Raw genomic sequence first — 20,006 nt, 5'->3', positions numbered from 1 at the left:
CACACTGCTGACTGCTGGGTTGTCTGGGGGGTACAGTGACGTGTTGCCCAGGGGGTATTTTGTCCTGTGATGCACCTGGTCCATATATAGCAAAGTTATTGCCACAGCACCGAGGGGATAAGAGCTGTCCATCTCTCTGAGAGGTCACATTTAGGGTTGCCAACTTAATCAGGAGAAAATAAGGAACACTGTTATCTGTATTTATGCTGTATATCTGTGTTTATACTGTATCACATATGGCATTAGAGATTCAAGTAAACCATCGGAGGCAAGAGACAACTGAAAATTGAAAAATGAGAAATGTCTCCAGTATATATGATGTTTGTATGTTTTTATATTTTTTCAGTATATGTGTTTTTTGTGTATCTATAAAAAAATATGCTATATTATGTGCTAAAAACTGAACTGTCACACATCATTACCTACGGTACATGTCAGTTTGGCTCCTATCTTTCCTAGTGCAAATAATAGCACTGGTATTTTGACTGCATGTAAATATTCAGACTGATTTCATTGTTATTTTAAGGTACTCATAGATAATATTTTCAATATTTTAATTTTTTTCATGTTCAGTTATACAGTGAAACATGCAATATTGACATAACAAACTAAAATGTAAAAAAGTATTTATGTTCGCTTTAGAAACAAACATCTTTACCAATTCTTAATATTTAATTTAAAATATATATACATTTGTATAGTTATATTTTACTATTATTAAGTTGTTGTTTTTTATCTGATACTGTCAAATTATGCAAAATAAAATAATTCAATATGACCTGAAAAAGGATTTGTAAACATTTGTACATCTTGTGTACTGTGAAGCTGGAAACTGATTAAAAATGGACTGACTCTTTGACTCTGAAAAACAGTTCTGGTGCACAGTACAACCAAAAGTGTAAAAAGCCAATAACTAGTACTAGCAACTCTCCCTTGATCTTTCTCCTAAAATGTAGCATCCATGTAATTAACTTCAGCCACTTACACAAAATGTGTATGTGCTTCATATCCAATTTGTTTTCCACCCTAAACTGTAAATTTTAACATTGTCTTAAGCCCATTGCATTAACATCTGGAATAAGACACACACAAAAAATAAATCATTTCGTAAGAATGGGTCAGCAACCCTAGTCACACTGAAAATGGACTGCAAAAGGGGAAAAGTGGGTACAATGCTAACTCAGACTGAGATATTGCTTACCCGCGGTTGTGAAGAAGTAAGTTATTAGACTGTGGATAAGAAGTGCTGTGGTAACAGTGAGCACTCACATGGATAATGCCATTCACTGTAAACAGTAGCAAGCAATATTCTGATGCAAGCCCCATAAAATGAGAGTGAGTTGAAAAGCTGTGAATGCCAACGATTATCAACAATCTCACCTACTGCTTTTTTGCGTAATTACCAGATGGTGAGGCTAATTAATTCTCATCCCTTGAGAGGAACATTATGTTTTTAAAATCGTATAAAACCAATTCAGAATCGTGGGATGTCAAAGAGAGCAGAAATTTCTTCCCCGGAACATCAAATGAAGTTCCCCCGAGAGCTGTGGGTTTCTCTCGGTCCCCAGAGTGAAGGCCAGATCATTTCTAATGCCTTTACATAAACATCACCATGTTCAGAAATTAAAGCGTGAGTACTCACTGTGTGCATTGTGGGAATCTTAAATCAATGTGCAACACCCAATAAAGCTGTACAAAAGAACAGAAGACTGCTTAATGAATACCACACCAGGACATCGAAGCAAGCAGTCAGCTGACAGTCTAACACAAAGAATTACTGTACACTTATTACGGGGACAATCCCACTGGAGTAACCTGTGATTAAGTCTATTTCATGCTGTGAAAAATTAGCACTAGGAAAACATCTACAGAGCATTAATATAAATGTACAAAGCAAACTGTAAATATTAGTTTGACAAAGTTTTGTTTGAAAGTTTAAAAACCTTTAAGCTTGAAGTTTTATATGATTACAGGCAGAGAGAACAATCAATAAACAATCAACAGAATGACAGAACAACAGATAGAATGATAGATAGAACGGTAGTACGATAGAATAAGTTAATCAGAATAAGTTTTACATGGCTGTCAATGCACAAACATGCTTCTTGCATGAAATTATTCAAAGGGTCGAGTGTGTTTGAATTTCTATGTTTTCAGGCAATGTTGTTGCATTCTGGATGCACAGCTGCAGTCCCCTGGCGATGTGCTCTGAGATTATGGGAACCTGCTGACTTGCTTTTTCATCGTCCAACGTCATCATCTGATGGATGAGGTTATACACATAAAAAAATCCCCTGCACACTACAGCATGCTTACTTGCATGATCTCATTCACATGAGATCTTCTGATCAGATTAATATCTATGAATGTGCATTAACACTCCACTGCAGAATGCAAGAGAATGCACATCCACAGAAAATGGCATGTATATATAATTTATGTATGATTCAAGCACTATAATGGCGAAATTATATATTATTCAAATACATCTATCTGGTTTAACAAACGATTTACAGAAATTACAAAGCCTCTATTAGCATATACAGTATAAATGAACAGAAACCAGAAATAAAACAACAGAAAAGTCTGTAAAGAGAACAACTTCTTACCTCAATATCCTTTAGAAATAAAAGCACTTCAAAACCCTCTTTTCTACTTTTTTTATATATAAATTTGTAATTTTTTTAAAAGCTTGTACAAATGACCACAAACTAAAATTGAATAAGAAAAGAGAGCCTGCTTCATTTTTTGATGTTTGTAAAACCCTTTCTAATTTAAAGAGGTTAAACCAGGTTTGAACCAATAACCTTTCACTTGGTCTAGATCTTTAACCACTATGACAAACAATATCAAACTGTGTTAGTCTAGACAAAAACAGGTGAAAAACAGTAAGCAAAGACTATCTCCAAAGTCAGTATGAAGCGAAAACATAAATTACAACATAAATTACACACTTCAACTTTAAGGGAAGGCGGCAGAAATGAGTTGAGGTGGATGGCAGAAGCTGTTGTTGGCAATAGTTGTGTTAGTATCCTGTTATCTGTTGAGCGTTTTCCCCCATTGCTCTATACACAATTCTGTGACTGTATCTTAAATCTACCATTTCCTTTGGTCCACATGCCCACAGAGTCTGTTCCCAATGTGATTGTTCTGACTTTCAAATAGTTCTGTCTGCCAGCTGGGATCAATAGGGCTAATCCCTCCTGTGGACGCATCCTGTACTCACTAAAGCAGGTATTACTGGCACAGTGTGATCATTTTTTTTCTGGTAGGGTCTCTGATGCCGCAGGCTTTCCTAGACAGGGATAAACAAGATTTTTATTAGTGTGCTGTATTTGTGGGCCACAGGTGTTTGAAACAGCAATTTCATAGATCGTGGGAAACCTGCAGCATCCCTGGAATAAAATCAGTTTTCTGAGGAGTAATTAATTTTTTTTCTGAGATGTCATACAGGGCAGATTTCTATAAATATATATATATATATATATATATATATATATATATATATATATATATATATATATATATATATATATAAAAATAATAATAAAACAGTGACCTGAGGATAAAGTAAGTTCTCAAAGACAAATGTCTTTTAAATTTCAATTCATTTTCTGAATTTGAACTGAATTATAGCTGAGGTAGCAGTTTACTTCTAAGTACATTTTAAAACAATTGAAATTTAAAGAAATCCAAATAACAGGTTTTTTGAATGATAGACAGAACACTAAAACTGGATGGATGGATGGATGGATGGATGGATGGATGGAGTCTATATACTGTATCAATCTATAGTATATATCTGTCTCACCTATTGAACTTCCTTTGTGTTGTAACCAATTCGTTTCAAATTTCAGGTCATGAATTGAAAATAAATGAATTCTTCAATCTTGAATTTTGCACAAGCCTGCTATACCAATTACATGAAGGAAATGAACAGGATTTCATAGAGCAAATAGATTGTGTTTTACTGCTTTTGCTTATGTTCTCCAGCCATTCCCGAAAGTGCTAATAAGATACACTGTATGCTACAGAGAATGAATTTAAACATCGACTTGAGTGTATATTTACAAAGTATACAGCAAATTACTGAGGAAAAATAAGGTGCCACATTGCTGGGGAACAAATACTGTGTTAACAGGACCTGTGAGAAATAAAACTCCTTGAATATCTAAGGAGCCAGCCAATATGGATTCATTCGCAAGACACTACTGACATATTATAGTTATCCTGTTTCCGAGAGAAGAATAAATGCCATTAGAATTCTTCAGCTACTGTCTCCATGCCCACACCTTTTCGGAGTGGGGTGGAGACGGCCTTGCTCCATAAACCTGATAATGTGCTCCTTTCTCTTTTTTCCCCAGCATCATTTTTTTGCTGACTGCCATTATCTACCATTGGTGTAAATCTATTCTCGATCACAGTGCCCCCTCCATGAGGACCTTCAGGGTAAACCTCCCACTTACCAGTGCTCCCTGTGGGAAAGCAATCACTCAGCGTCAACACACCTTCACAGATGCCGAGAGTCTCATAGGATGTACCTACCTTAACTAAGGTCATACAGAGCCACTCATCTTTGCATCTGTTGCATGGAAACAGCAAGAAGAAAAAGAGGCTAAAAATGCTAACAAGCTCCTTGGAGGGTTTCAGCGATGTGTAGCATCCACAGTGACTGGAGGTCAATCAAAAAGTATCTCCATTACAATTATGAAAGAGAGGGAACTGCAAATATACATTAATTGGTCCTCTGGCTGCCACTATTTAGGCCCCAAGGTGTTCATGCACTACAAAAGCCATGTGACCTCCGTTATCTAGATGGCCCGTCTGTACACAGCGGTGATTACCGGTGACCTCTAAGCACTGGAAGCAAAGACGGAGAGACCATTCCCTCCAAAGGCACACACATGGCAACATGGCTGCCGCAGGCTCTCGAGCCTGCAAACTTCCACTTCCATCTGTTCTTTTCAAAATTATCGAAAAAGAAACAGGGTGAGACAAGGTGGTCAGGGGGAAATCTCTCCTCAAGCCAAGCGTGCATCCTTGTGATGACAGACTGCTGGAGGCTGAGCATCATAGCAAACAATGCTGTTAGATTTATAACAAGAGGCCCAGAGCACTGGCTGAAGGCCATCTCATGCTGAGAGCTGGGAAATGTACACAAGATGGATGACACAGAGCGACCGGTAAATACTGTGTGAACAATGAACCTTTGTGGAAGTGAGTCACTGAGGACACCCTTGCTTTTAGTTCAGCTCTCATAATTACATTGCCTGCATTCATGGCATACAAACTCACATTTTTCTTTGATGTTATCAAAAGTGCATGCATTTGGGAACTACATAGAAGACAGAGATGAAAAATATAAGCCATACATTTAGCCAGCATGCAACTAGGTTTATGAAATTGCATCCTCGAACGATAACGCTGCAGGACAAAGACCATTTAATCATACTCAATGTAGAGAAACATTATTTGGAGAGTAACTTCTACCACCCATCCAATCGATTTGGCAGAGTTTTTGGCTTCTGAATGAATTATCCTCCTCTCATCGCTGTTCCTCCAAATCAGTTGGATATGTCATTTTTAAATGTCTTCATAACACCCTTCCCCACCTCTCATATGTGTCTGTGAAGGAGCCTGGGCCCTTAGTGAGGACGACTATGGCTAAATGAACATATGACTGGTTGGCTACAGATAGGGTTCTGGCAGATGCACACACTTTGAGGTGAAGTCTAGGAGTCCACGAGTCGGTGCCACTTGTCATTCAGGTGATCAGACAGGGGAAAATAGAATGTCATATCTGAAGTCAGCCCATAAATCAGCTCACAAACTCTTTTAGACTTCCTCGCAACTCATCTGATAGACATTATTATCTTCTATCTGAGTACAGTGGGTTCTTGTAGCACTGACAGCCTCATAACCTGAACAATTATCAGATAAAATAAGCATTTAAAAAAAAATTCAGGGTTTGTAAGTGAAAACAGCTCTAAAAACCACAGAGACATCAAATGGCCTTTCTCCAAGGACATAAATGCAGCTCAGAGAGCTTGTAGATGCGGAATGTAAAGAAACTGTGACCTTCTCCACGAGCAGCGGAGGGACTAGAGACAGCAGCTGGTTTGTAAGAGGGTACAGCGGCCCACATTCAGTGCAGTCAGATGTGTCAAACAGAGACTCAGCGTCCCACATAGTGCAATTTCCTATTTCAGTGATGATGGTGAAAAACATGTATATTAAAGTCAAATCATGGGAAATGGGTTTCTGAAATCAAAAATTTTATGTACTAGACGTACTATAACAATCACAAGTTCCCTCCTCAGTCCACCAAGATTATATATTGTATGGAAACTAACCCATGAACACATTTACATAATACTACAACTCAGTTTTCAGGAACTTGTCCCTGAGGAAACAAAAACAGTATGTAGAATTGTAATGTGAATTTGAATATAAAATTTATGTAAAGAAACTTTGTCAAGACAAACTTTGAAAAATGGTTTGACAAAGCCTTGTTTGAAAATGTCAAAAACAAACAACAAAAAATACTTCAAGAGGTTTATTATCCTATCAATCTGTCTGTCTACTGATAACCCTTATGAAAAAGAAGTTTATTCAAGTGTGCTATTAGTATAATTCTTTTAAACTAAAAATAGGAAAGTATGCTTTTAGTTTACTTTTTATGTACTTCTCAGAAATGGGCTTTATGTACTTCTCAGAAATATACTTAAAATGACATTTAAGTATACTTGACTTATACTTACAAAAAGTCGAAATATATTTGAGCTATACTTGTGCTCCTAGAATCCGTGTTTTCATTGCTATATGGTAGAGGGTGCTAGTACACATCTTCTGTACAGAAGTTCCAAAAAAAACACAAGTGAAGAAGAAAAAGAAACAACAGATGCTAACACATGTAATCTAACACGACCATCTGACATGAAACAGAATCAAAACCGTAACGTTATGGAATAAAATGTCGACCAATGAAGAGGTAATAATTACAGTCAAGCTTTGGGGTGTTGATCGACTCCATCTATGTTGTTAATTATCATTCTGAATCCAATTCATAGTCTTTTTTCAGCTTTTTGTTCAAAATGTTATTTCTTTATTTTTTTTATTTTTGTTTGTTTTTTTTTTGAATAAAATGTTTTTGTTTACAAGCAGATACCCTGTTCTTTCTTTGTATCTTTTGTATGTTCAGATATTCATATAACAAAATATATACAAATTAAAACCTAAATAGGGACATAGTAGTATACTTAAAGTATGATGTAAAGTACACTTTAAGAAAACTAGTAGTTTACTGAGACTATACTTCAATGAATGTGTACAAAGTATTTAATTAGTAAACTGTCAGTATAAGTTCACTTTTAGTATAATTGCAGTACAAACTAAAAATATAGCGGTGAACTAGTTGTGTACTCAAAGTTTGCTACTGTTATACTTAAAGTATACATAAAAGTGGGCCAATTTAGTCCCAAGGAGTATTGAAACAGTACACTTACAAGTATACTACTAGAATACTGATATTTGTATACTTGCTACATAAAGTATACTTAAAAATATACTTGAACTTTACTTACTTACTTACTAGCATACTTAATAAAATAAACTTGAAGTACTTTTTGGTAAGGGAAGTCTACTAATGTTTGATTATAAACGTGCTTCTCCATTCAAGCTTTTGGGGCTATTAAGTGTTTCTTTTTATGAAAGAAATTAATACTTCCATTCAGCAAGGAAATGTTAAATTGATCAAAAATGACAGTAAAGACTTTTGTAATGTTACAATAGATTTGTTTCAAATAAACGCTGTTCTTTTGAACTTTTGAACACAAGTGTTTTCAACATTGATAATAATTAGAAATGTTTCTTGAGCAGCAAATCAGAATGACTTCTGAAGGAGTAATGATGCTGAAAATTCTATTTTAGCATCACAGGAATAAATATTATTTTGAAATATATATCAATAGAAAACAGTTATCTAAATTTGTAATTAAAATGGTACCATCCACTAACTTTTGAACTGTAGTGGTGTGTGTGTATATATACACATATGTGTGTGTATATAAGTCCTACTCATTAATATCTTTACAAATATACAAAAATTAGAAAAGATTGTCAAGAAACCCCTTAACACCTTTGCACAAGAAACCTTTAATAACATTGTATTGTAAGTGAGCATTATATAATGTTACAAAATTCTAGAATAAGGCCCCTTTTAAGATGGAACTGTGGACAAATTATGGTTGTTTTCTCAGAGGTCGCAATGCACATTATCAGTTCAGTGACCAACAATGAACGGAAATTACATAAACTCGGATAGACATGAATGCTGGAGTGAATGTAATTGGAAAACCACCCTATTGCTTTCCTTTGCAGATCCACTGATTTTTTCACTATTTGTTCAGGCAACCTGTGGTTATCGCTTTCCTCATCTTTTGTATACTTCTTTCTCTCAACATTTAGAATTTGTGCACAATGACAGCATGAGGTCTTAAAAAATAGGCTCCCATTTTTTCCTCTGCTTTTTTTCTTTCTCTCTTTCACACTCTCAGACACACAGGGTCCTAGAAAGTGCAGGACTCAGTGGTGTCCCACTTATTGTCAAAGGCCTGAGGGACCCAGGAATCTTAAAAAGATTGACACTGCTCATTTTTTTCTTGTTTTATCTTTCTTTCGATAATCTCTTTTTATTGTCCTTCTCTGTATTTCCTTCTAACTCGATTTCTCTTCTTTCCACTTGTTTATTTCTGTTCTTGCTCATTTTTTTCTTTCATTCTTTTATCCTTGCTGACTTTTTCCACAGAATAAAGACGGGACTCAGCAGTATCTTGCAGCCATTCCAGTGACAGGAACGGGAGGCTGCTGAGATGGAGATAAATGGGGAAGCTTAGGAGGAGTGAGCGTTGACATTTGAAGCTTTTGACATTAAGAAGGGATCAGCTTTTCTGACTCAACTTGTTTGGTACTTTCACTCATTAATATGGCTGAGAATATTGAGTTTTAATGTGTGGCGTGTAAATGACTCAGAACTTCGAGCTCCATCATCACCAGCACATCTTCATATCAGATGTCTGAATGCTATTTAAACTAATAACGCACAAGAGAGACAGAACATTGAACTAGAGCATCATTATAAAATAAATAGATACCCATTATTCAGTAGAGTGGTATTTCTATCAGCGGGGAAAATCTTATTAAGCTTAAAGCTTTCATAAAATGTGCACTCAGTAATTTCCTTTCATTCTTGAAAAGATTTACACAAAAGAAATGAACGGTAAAAAGGATGTCTGTAATACCTAAAGAGAGCCATCTGTTTGTATATCCATTCATCTCAATGCCTGTTGCTCTGCTGGAACAGAACCCTGAAAAGCACAGTATGTGATTTGAAATTTGCCAGCTTTGCTCTTTGGTGCTCAGTTACACCAGGAAGGTATAAAAAAAAAAAAAAACTTTTGGACTTTCACAGAAGTAAGTAAGTCCAAATAAAACTGAAAAAACAATTGCTATTAAAATGCATGCAACGTTTATCAAACATGTAATATTATAAAACGTGATATATACAATAACATGTAACAAAACAATGTAATAAAAAAATATATTATGAAATATCTGTGGTATAAATGTTTCTGGCAAAAAAAACAATGTAATAAAAAAATATATTTTTAATTATATTTGGTATTGATGTTTTTGGTTTTGAGATTATGATAAAAATAAAAATTGAAGGGTTAGTATAGACAAATATTATTTTCTCGTCAAATATTTTGTTTTCTTTTTTTATTTACACCTTAAAAAAGTAATTTCTACAGTGTATGATTATTACTGATATATTGTTAGTTTTAACAGAACAAAAGCACAGCTGTAGGAAAAAAAATTTTCTAAATGCAGTTAAATTCAGTTAAAGTGTTGCTCTATGCAACAGTCATTATTCACAAATATTTAATCACTAGATGCTGTGACAGAATCAAGCATTCAGTCCAAATCTGTGAAAATGTAGGCTAACTGTAGATTAGTTAAAGTGCAAAGGTTCTACTTTCCTAATACTACATCAACAAACAAGAGCAAGTCAACAACCTGCAGTCAAGTTTGGCACTATCTCCTCTTAAAATAACAATGCTCTCTGTACCCACGGCTGTCAACATCAGAGCGTAATCCTGCTTGACAAGAGCATAGACTCTACGTGACGCTTCATTCACATTCCAGTCCCATCATATCATGGTCCCTGCAAACACCTGAGAGGAATCTCTGTGCAGAGCCCCGGTTCAGGAGCCCCGGTCAGCAGCCAATGTGTGGGCTGATAAAGTCCGCTGATGTTTGCGCATGGCTAACCTGCATTTGATGGTCAGACTTAAAGGCATCATGCTGTATCATTGCTCAGTGGAGTCTGAGCAGGGCTGACAGGGCCACAGAGGTTCTGTGAGTTGTGCTTCAAACTCTCTCACCTCCTGTGTAATGCCCACCCCACTTCTGTCAGCCCATAGACCCCCACAACCCCTCTTGCATTTCTAACACATTGACAAATGTTTTTTTTTTTCTTTTTTTTTTTTAGCATGAATCTAACAATACATTTAATAATAAAAATATGTATTTTTGTAATAATAATATAATAATAATAATTGGGCTACTACTAATAATAATAATTAATATGTATTTTAAAGTATTTTAATAATGTCTTTTAAGCCTCAATAAATAATATTAATAATAATTATTTTAATTATTATTTATTAAATATACTCTATAAAAATAATAAACTATGGTTATAAAATAATTATAATAATAATTATTATTTATTAAATATACTCAACAAGAGTAATAATAATCAACTATGATTATAAAATAATTAAAAAGTATTATTATTATTATTATTATTATTATTATATTACCTTATGAAAGATTGGCTCTCAAGTAAATTTCTCATCCCTCATTCCCTCTCCACACTGGGAAAATTAGGAGAATGTATTTTAATATTAATGTATTTTAAAAATAATAATAATAATAATAATAATAATATCATTATTATTAATAATAATGATATTATATAAATACTTAACTATTTTTTTTATTAGACTTTAAAAACAAAAACATAAAGTGAAACACATTGTTTGAAATTATCTTATGAAAGTTCAGTTCTCAAGTAAATTTCTCGTTTAGATATTTGTTTAGATAAAAACAAGATCAAAAAAATGTTTTGGCAGTGTTCTTGTCCTTCATTCCCTCTCCACACTGGGAACACGAGGAGGAAGTCCTCATTACTGCCATCAATCATGGAGAACCTCTTGAAGAATAATTAGTTCATGTCTGAATGTGATCTGGAATAAGAACACTTCACATGAAGAACCCTCCGTCCTTGTTCTGATCTCCTTAGAGCCAAATGAAAGCGAGACTATTCTAATGTGGCAGGAAAGCCTTTGCATGCGTTCACTCACACATCCGCACCAAACGCCCAGGGCTGAACACATTAAGTAAAACCACAGCACCAGCGTGGTATTGATCCTTCAAACAGGCTGTCGCTCTTAAGATAATTGATAAGAAGCATTCTGAAAGAGAAGTAAACCTTGATGATTGTAATCGGGAGATATTATCATTGATTTTTCCGGCCCTTATTCCATTGTGTGCCAAATAAAGAAGCATTTCATTGCACAGTGGCTTTCCTCTTCCCTTATCCCACTCCAAATTAATTCACCTCCTCTCATTAAATAGTCCATACTGCTGTGGCCTTTTCACTGGAGGCACTATTGATATGCACCCTGCCCTGCGAGTCTACACACCCAGATTATCCAATATCAGGTTACTTTTCTGCAATGCTGCATTTCCAGAATTTAATTAAAACTATAAATTAATAAGTCTAATAGGACCTGCATTAATCCTATTGCACAGCCAAGGTCTCCCTTAATTCCTTCCTGATCTCTTTAATATAAGATTACACAGTGACTAAGAGGGCCTGCATCCTGACATGTTTTGAATTAGGCTGCAGCATGTACCTCTCAAAGAGGGTTGTTTATGTCTGATGCTGCGTCAGGGCCAAGGAGTCAGTCAGCTGATGAGGTTTAAAATGGCACTATTGTACTGGAAACTAAATTAATAATGGCAGCAGTGCAAATTGTCTCCATTAAAATCACAAGCACTTTTCAAGATCATCATATGTGCATCTATCATATCTTTAGGCATTAACAATAAGTTGTTCAATTCCAAAAGCCACGCACATTTAACAATCCCATATCCCATGTGTGTACTTGTTGTTCAATTCTAATGAATAAGTCAAATTAACAGTAGTTTGTAAGTTATCAGAAAGATAAACAATTGAATAAGTCCTAAGGATCAAACCCAATAAAGGCACTTCTTCCTGAAGAAAAAGACAAACTTAAAGAAAGTTACTTATGCTTAAAAAAATAATAATAAATGAACACGCTGCCATCTAGTGGTCAGCAAAATTTAGTAGAAACGACCATATAATTTGTGGTTCTTTTTTTATGTGCTATTAATTCAGAAAGCATTCACTCTGAGAAACTGTAAATATTGCATCGTGCTCGGCCGCTGATGTCCTGTGAGGTCAATGAAACCCTGACAGCTTCAACAGTATACCAACCACTACACCTTCATTTATGAATGAAAAATAAAAATAAGCCACAAACAACATGCCACAAAAATAAGCCTGTTTCAAGGTTAGTTAAATCATGCCTCCAGTGGAAAAACAGCAGTAATCAGGATGGATTATATCTGAAGCAGGCCTGGGGATAGCGTGCATCTCTGAGCATATCACCTGAGCTGTGCACTGGCAGCCTCTGACAGCAAGGGTCAGCCTCACCTCCAGAGAGCCACTCAGTGTCACCTTCAGCAAGCACTCGGACCCAGCTGGCTACCCTGCCTGACCTCCCCTGCCTGATCAGAGTGAGGTTCAAACACCTGAAATAAGTCTCAGGGTCATCTGGAAGGTACCCTGCCTGACCTCCCCTGCCTGATCAGAGTGAGGTTCAGTCTTAACCTTTGAGTCTCGAATCAAAGCTCAAGAAATAATCTAAAATAAAGGCTAAAGTTGCATGTCTGAAGTCTGGGTCAAGTTACAAATTACTTTCAGCCAAAAATTACATATTGGATTCTATTATGTGAGACGCATTTGAAAAAAGGTAAGTACGTACAAAATCAATAATTCAATACATGTATTCAATATGCTGAGCTGTGAAAGGATGACCTCCCCTGCCTGATCAGTGTGAGGTTCAAACACCTGAAATAAGTCTCAGGGTCATCTCAATTTATTTTATGTTGAAGTAAATGCTGCAGCTTTATAGGTTTTTTTGGACAAGCCCTAAGGCCCCAAAAGCACCAAGCTAGAGTCTCGTTCCCTAAAGTAGTTACTGATCTTAACAGAATTCTACATGTGCACAACACACAGAGTTTTATAGCTGCTATATTTTTAGAAGGCATTCAGATTGCTGTCTTCTCTCACATTGCCAAAAGGTTTTTGTCCAGAGTTATTTAACAGCAACATGTTTTTCTTTAACTGCTATATACTAGCATACAGCAGGGTTGTATGGCATTCAAAAATGAACCAAGATTTGTTTTTGTTTTTTTATATTGCAGTTTAACATACATTTACATTCTAGCTTAAATTAATTTTTTTACATTTAAAATGAATTGTAACTGAGAATCAAGATTCATGAACAATGGGAGCAAATTTTTAATGTTGCCCAACCCTGCTACTCATAAAGGAAAGATGTAACAAGATGACTGCAAAAATATATATATAAAATTTCTTCACGCTTTAAATGTTTCATTGCAAACCCTCTGCATCCACCCACATGAAGACTGTGAGAAGGTCAAAGTCAGGTCTTTTAAATATTCCTCAAGACAAGAATAAACTGGATCAAACACTTATTCAGAATATTTATATGACTGTTTTGAAAAGAAACTGCATTTGGGAGTGGGGATAAATTACCAGATGCTCATTAATTTATGATGCCATGCAACAGTCAACCTCTTACTCATCAAATAATACCAAGTCCAAATCTGCAGCCATGAATTTGCACATTTGTTTTAAATTGGATGATGCATATTGTAGACTACGACTTCCACATTATGGACATATAATCAAATTACACAAATTATTTTTTTAGATGACACAAATAGTAAATAAAAATTGTATCCTTCTAAAGGCAAAAATGTGTCTCTGAAGGAGCTGTTTTGTGTCATTTTTGTTGTTAATAATTTAGTACAAATACTTAATACAACTACAGAAAACAAACTACAGTTTCTAATCAGACAGTGTTTATTAAAGAGTAGAGGCATTTTCAAATTCAGAAATTTCTTAAAAAACAGATTCTGTCCCATTAAAATAACTGATAAAGTTAGTGAAAACCCACAAAAAACTAAAAACAGAGGATTGTAACCCATTGAAAAGATAAATCCTAGATTAAGGCCTTGATCTCAAAAAGCTGTAGGTGTCAATGACATTCTTGTGAAATCCATTCTTATACATAAACCGAGAAAGCTGCTCATAACCATGAATTATGACAGGCAAGAATTTCAGATTTTCTACAATAGGGTCCCGTGAGTGTGTCATGATTAGGATCCTTAAATTTCCAACAGAACTCTCTTTTGGCATGTTTGTTAAGACCTGAAACACTTAATGCTTATGATTAAGTTGTTAAGTCTGTATGATTTTGAGGACAGACAGGAGGGACAAACTTCAAAACACACTACTCCAAACCCAGAGTTGAGAACAGTCCAAGTGAAACACTCAAGAGTCCATCTTCCGTAAAACAGCACGCAAAGTCAATTAGTCCGCAAAGATAAAGTGCTTTTGTTTTCACTCAGTGCTTGTGCTCAGAAAACCCAATGTCAGTTTTTAGAGCAATGTCAACACATCAGAGGCTGTTGATGGTCTCAGAGCTTTTTCATCAGGACCCTGTGAGTGAAAGATTACCATCCAAACATATACTCCATTGCTTTTGATACAAAACTCTCATCCTTTTTTGGTGTCTGTTGCTCTGACACAACCTATAAATCAGAACAAAACAAAAAAATAAAAGCAAGCACTTCACAAATGGTTCTATTAAATTGTTGTTGTTCCTTACAGCACATTTCAGTTTGTTCCAGCAACTAGCATTTTAAATAACATTTGTAAATTTAGATTCTAATACACCAATTATTGTTAATATTCCCACCATTATATTTCCATTATTCAAGATAATACAGAAATTATTTTGACAAATACTGCAAATTGCAAGAAAAAAAAATAATAAAAAAAAAAAAAAATATTTATATCATGTTCAACCGGGTGAGACGCTCATTATGTCCAAATTTAGTTTTTGACAAAGTTCTGCTGTCAATATAAAGTTATTCTGAACTTGATTTAATATTGTTATAATAATAATAACAAATAACAAATAATAATAATAATAATAATAAATTATTATTCATTTTATTAATATTTTTCCCCAAATTAATTTGTATCCCTTGGTGATAACCTTTGATCTTCCATGTGTAGTTTTATAATATGTTCCTCCACACTTTTTTTAAGCTGACTTTGACTGGTTTTATTTCAGTTAATTTGTTCAGCACTATTGGTGTGGTTTTACCAGCAGTGGGTGTGTGGAAGGTTACTGGTCAACTATACCTGGTAGTCACTGCTGGATGCTTTGTAAGCAGCACTGAGGGGTCTCATGACAGATCGGGGAGTTGATAGAGGGTGACTGGGGGTGCTGGGAGCCTTCACTGGGGGTGTGAACACAGAACTGGAAGTACTGCTCTTGTCTGAACTCTCCATTATACTCTGCCAAAAAAAAAAAAAAAAAAAACACTCCCAACGTAACATTACCAGTGTTATAATTAAAACCAAGTGACTTTTCCATCTATCATGCTCGTCTTCACAAGGGAATTACTGCTTTTGTACTTCTTACTTTATCGATACACGGTTTGACGCCAATCATTATGGCTTCTCCAAATATCTTTCCATCTTTACTGAGAGCTTTTCGTGCCTGCAGTTTAGACTGATACTGAACGTGCATCCAGTTGCCTGAATTAGACATCTATAAATGGAAAAAGAAAAAAACTTTTATGGAATACAAATCATACATAACCAAGTCTACAGTGCTGAAACTTTGCCTGAACTTACCACATGCTTTAATATGTTTCCATACTGTGCAAATTGTAAAAGGATGTATGAAGCGGATGCTGGAGGGAACCTGTGTACAAACAAATACAAAATTGATGCCATGTAGACATGGCCACAATAAAGCCTGACACATCATATTTGTACTAATTACATAATACAATGGAACAATAAAATAAATAAATAAATACATGCTCTATACACACCCAAACACTGTGACCCAGGTATCATCTAGCCTGTCTTCTGAGGACAGAGCATCTCCTTGTGTGAAGAACGGATCTACTTGAGCTGGGGAAAGTGTTGTTTTCCTCTGCTGCCCCATGGGGCTAAATAAATTAGACACTATAGAACAAAAATGTAAAAAAAAAAAAAAAAAAGCATCTGTTTGTTTTTTGTTTTTTTGACAGAGCACCTCATTTAATAAGTAATTAAACAAATGATATTTACCTGTTCCTGGCGTCCCTGGTAGACCAGACAAAGGTGTGTGCACTCCAGCAAATGGCTGTTAAAAAAAATAAATCAATAAAAATTAATTTAGAAGCTGAGGACAAAATCTCATTAGAAAACATAAAGAAAAAAAAAACTTTTAAATGATTATCTTACATTAATTATAACAAAATAAATGTCAAGTGTGTACTTGCTTAAACCTAAACTAATACAAGCAATAGTAATCAAAACACTAACTAGCCTTGCACACAAATGAAATCAACATACAAACATTTTGACAAACAAATCATAGTTCACCAATAACTTTTGTACTAAAATTTATTAAACCTTTTGCTAAATAGACTAACTAGCCTTGCACACAAATGAAATCAACGGTTAGGGCCGCACAATTAATCAAATTTCTAATCGCGATTACAATTCCGGTTGCCACAATTATGCTACAATCGTTCAAAGCGGCAATAAATCGTTCAAAGTCCACTTATGTTATTCTGAGTGCTTTTGTTTTTAATTCTTTCCACAGGTTATCTTAGTGGTTTTTTTTTTGATTTTTTTTATATTATTCTGTGTTTTTTTGTTTTTAATTTTTTTTTAAAGAAGAAATCAATCCAACGTATAGTTGAGATTTGAGGCTTAATACTGTAGAAGAGCAATAAAAGTTTTCAGGTAGAGTGTTTTCAGCTTGTTTATTTTCATATAAAAATATGGCATGCAGTTTCTTCAAACGATGATTTGCATCATTCAATGTAAACTGTGATAATTGTAATCAATAATCACAATTACAATTTCAAGGGAATAACTGACAATTTTGATTTTCGTCCTAATCGTGCAGCCCTATAAAAGGTGTTTATTTAGTTTGAACTTGTTTTGAGGATGGCATTCGAGAACATGATGTTTGCTGAGAGTGACGAAAGCCGTAAAGGAAGGGTTGTGTAGAAAGCCCTTTCATGAAGATGGTTGGGCATTTCTTATGCAAATTACTAACCCTGAAAAAATAATTGGAATAATTTGTTTGCACTTCTCACTTGTTTGCGAGCAACAAGAGGTGACATTCCCACACCGGAGCCGTTGAGGTCATCATAGATGCTTCTGACCGGAGGGGCTCCACTCTTGTCTTTAGGAGTTGGGACCACCGGCTGTGGAGGAGACCCACCTGATGGAGGAGAGCATCACCAAGTAACTTCTGTGCCATTTTGGACATTCATAATTCCTTATGGTATTAGAAAAATGCAGTAAATGACGAATAAGTATCTAACGTTACCTGCCAGAAGAGGAGATCTTGTTTCTGCCCCACCTCCTGTCAACCCAAAAGACCTGGGCTGAGGTGTGACAGGAGCAGGCAGGTCTCCCATCAGAAACCCAGGTAAAAACTGAGCCCCAGGCTTGGGGGAAGTTGGAGAGCCGAGTGTCATTGGTTCAATACCTGTTATTACACATCAAAAAGTTAAATTCAGCATTAATGCTTTTTGCTAATTACGGTCTAAAACCATATACGGGCTCAGGAGAATATACAAATGAATGCACTTTTAGTGGTTTGTCATTTTAATTTAAATATATGAAAATATCCGAATACACGGATGTTGTATTACGCTACGTTGGTTGTTCTAAAGCCGAACAAACGCATGGCTTTCTGCTGTACTGTACCGGTCACATGAGCACAGCCACAATCACGCACGTCCCTACAAACTCAACCTACATACCAATATACAAACACGAACACTTACTCTGGATGTCCATACTGGGTCACTTACACGGCAGCCACGGAGAGAAGATTAGCCTTGCTTTACCAAATAAAAGGAGTGCAAAAAAATTTGAACAAGGCGGAAGTTGCGCGTGCTCTAATGACACAAGCGCGCTCCACTTCCGCTTTCACGACACCGGCGCATGCTTCTGTCGCGCCCCTGCAGGAAAGAACGTGAAACTGATTTTTAGTTTTGCAACCATATTTCGGGGTTTTACGTTCTCACACCTCGATTACTGTAATGCCCTTTTCACTGGTTTTAGTAAGAAGTGTAAGAATAAACTACAAGAGGTGTGAAATGCTGCAACTGGATTGTTTTAGGTCCAGGAGACCATTAAGTAGCCTACAGGATTCATTTTAAGGTCCTTTTTTTAGTGTTTTTCAAGCTCTGTATGACAGAACACCGCCATACATTTCAGAATACTGCCAAATACGTTCTAAATTGGTGTTTAACTTTCTTAAAAAGCAAATTTGCAGGCACGTTTTAAAGTTATATTTTGATTAATACATTTAAGTCTCTTTGGTGTCTCTTTCTCTCTCTCTCTCTCTCTCTCTCTAATTTTCTCTTCTTTTTATGCTTGCAAATGTTGTAAACAAAAACATTTGAAATGGTGTAACTATTACTGCATTCAATTTTTCAAGTTAACCGTTCTTCCACTAACTCATCTGAAGATGGCACTCCTGTTCCACAGGGTAGTGTCTTTCCTCTCCAGGACCTCCCAGAGCAAAGGGACACTGACATCATCCTCCTCTTGCTGGAGCATGCATCTCCAAAATTAATAAAACATTAAGTTTATCTTTTTATGCCATTATTTATGCTACATTAATGTGCATTTTAAGGGGTAGTCATGCATGCATAATTTTTAATACAATATTTTGACAGATATAGGTAATACATTCTTGATAGAATGAGAGTTTATGTCAACAAATTAATGTTATGGTACATTAATCAAAGTTTCTGGCATAAGATTAATTTTGTATGAAAATTGTATCCTCATAAAGGGTCAATTAAAAATGCTCATGAAAATCAATTCTGGTAGTCAGTTAGTTTCTGACTTTGCTTATTAGATGCATCACAAAATCAATTTAATTTAATATGCTTTAGACTATTTTTTTAACAGAATAATCATTATTCTGTTTTTCTCTAAAGATGGAGAACTGCTGGATTCTGGTCAGTGCATGACTGGACTATATCCTGCCCAAGGAAGAGTGTGTGGTACCAAATAAAAAGCTTTTGAAAGCAATGCTAACTATTCATTAGTGCTAAGTGATTTGTATCAACAGTAGCAATGTCTCTCAGAACAAAGTGACAGAGGGAGCCAGAGTGTTCTGTAAAATTACTGAGCTCATATCCCCTGGAGCATCCGCATCCAAATAAAGAGAGACATGCCAGCTCTGTCTAAACCCATTAAGCATATTGCCATTTTTGAAAGATGCATTTGTCTCTTTATTTTGATTTATTTAAACAAATTGACACCCAGAGGGCTCCTTTTTTCATAAATCCCAAGATGTTGGGTGATGTTTTAGAATAGCAATACATTTGCAGAGTTAAACACATGCATTTTCTGAAACCCATTTAAAGGTTAACTCGTGTAATAAAGCATTTATGTTGCTCACAGCGCTGTGAAACGTCATTTATTTCACATCTGTTCAATCACTTTCATTTATTTTCACAAGGTATATCATCTTCAGTAGTTCTGAATTGTGTGCCAC

General features: G+C 35.4%; 1 protein-coding gene across 2 annotated transcripts; it reads right to left on the bottom strand.

Annotated features, from left to right (window-relative positions):
- Positions 1–1,921: 1,921 nt before the first annotated feature.
- LOC109095925 (nucleoporin NUP35) lies at positions 1,922–18,437 on the bottom strand. 2 transcript variants are annotated; one of them, XM_042763464.1, is made up of 9 exons: positions 18,277–18,437; positions 17,814–17,975; positions 17,578–17,705; positions 16,556–16,610; positions 16,315–16,450; positions 16,112–16,181; positions 15,897–16,025; positions 15,614–15,769; positions 1,922–3,295 (listed from the first exon to the last, which is right to left on the bottom strand). In XM_042763464.1, exons 1-9 carry the CDS (start codon positions 18,287–18,289, stop codon positions 3,194–3,196), a joined length of 951 nt encoding a protein of 316 aa, XP_042619398.1. In that variant the 5' UTR covers positions 18,290–18,437; the 3' UTR covers positions 1,922–3,193. The 2 variants fall into 2 exon arrangements, with proteins under 2 accessions (XP_042619398.1, XP_042619399.1); XM_042763465.1 differs by lacking the exon at positions 1,922–3,295 and adding an exon at positions 14,246–14,994.
- Positions 18,438–20,006: the final 1,569 nt, after the last annotated feature.

This window comes from Cyprinus carpio, chromosome A9 (genome assembly GCF_018340385.1).
Source record: "Cyprinus carpio isolate SPL01 chromosome A9, ASM1834038v1, whole genome shotgun sequence".
In the NCBI taxonomy this organism is placed as follows: domain Eukaryota; kingdom Metazoa; phylum Chordata; class Actinopteri; order Cypriniformes; family Cyprinidae; genus Cyprinus; species Cyprinus carpio.
This window is presented reverse-complemented; position numbering and strand designations above follow the sequence as displayed.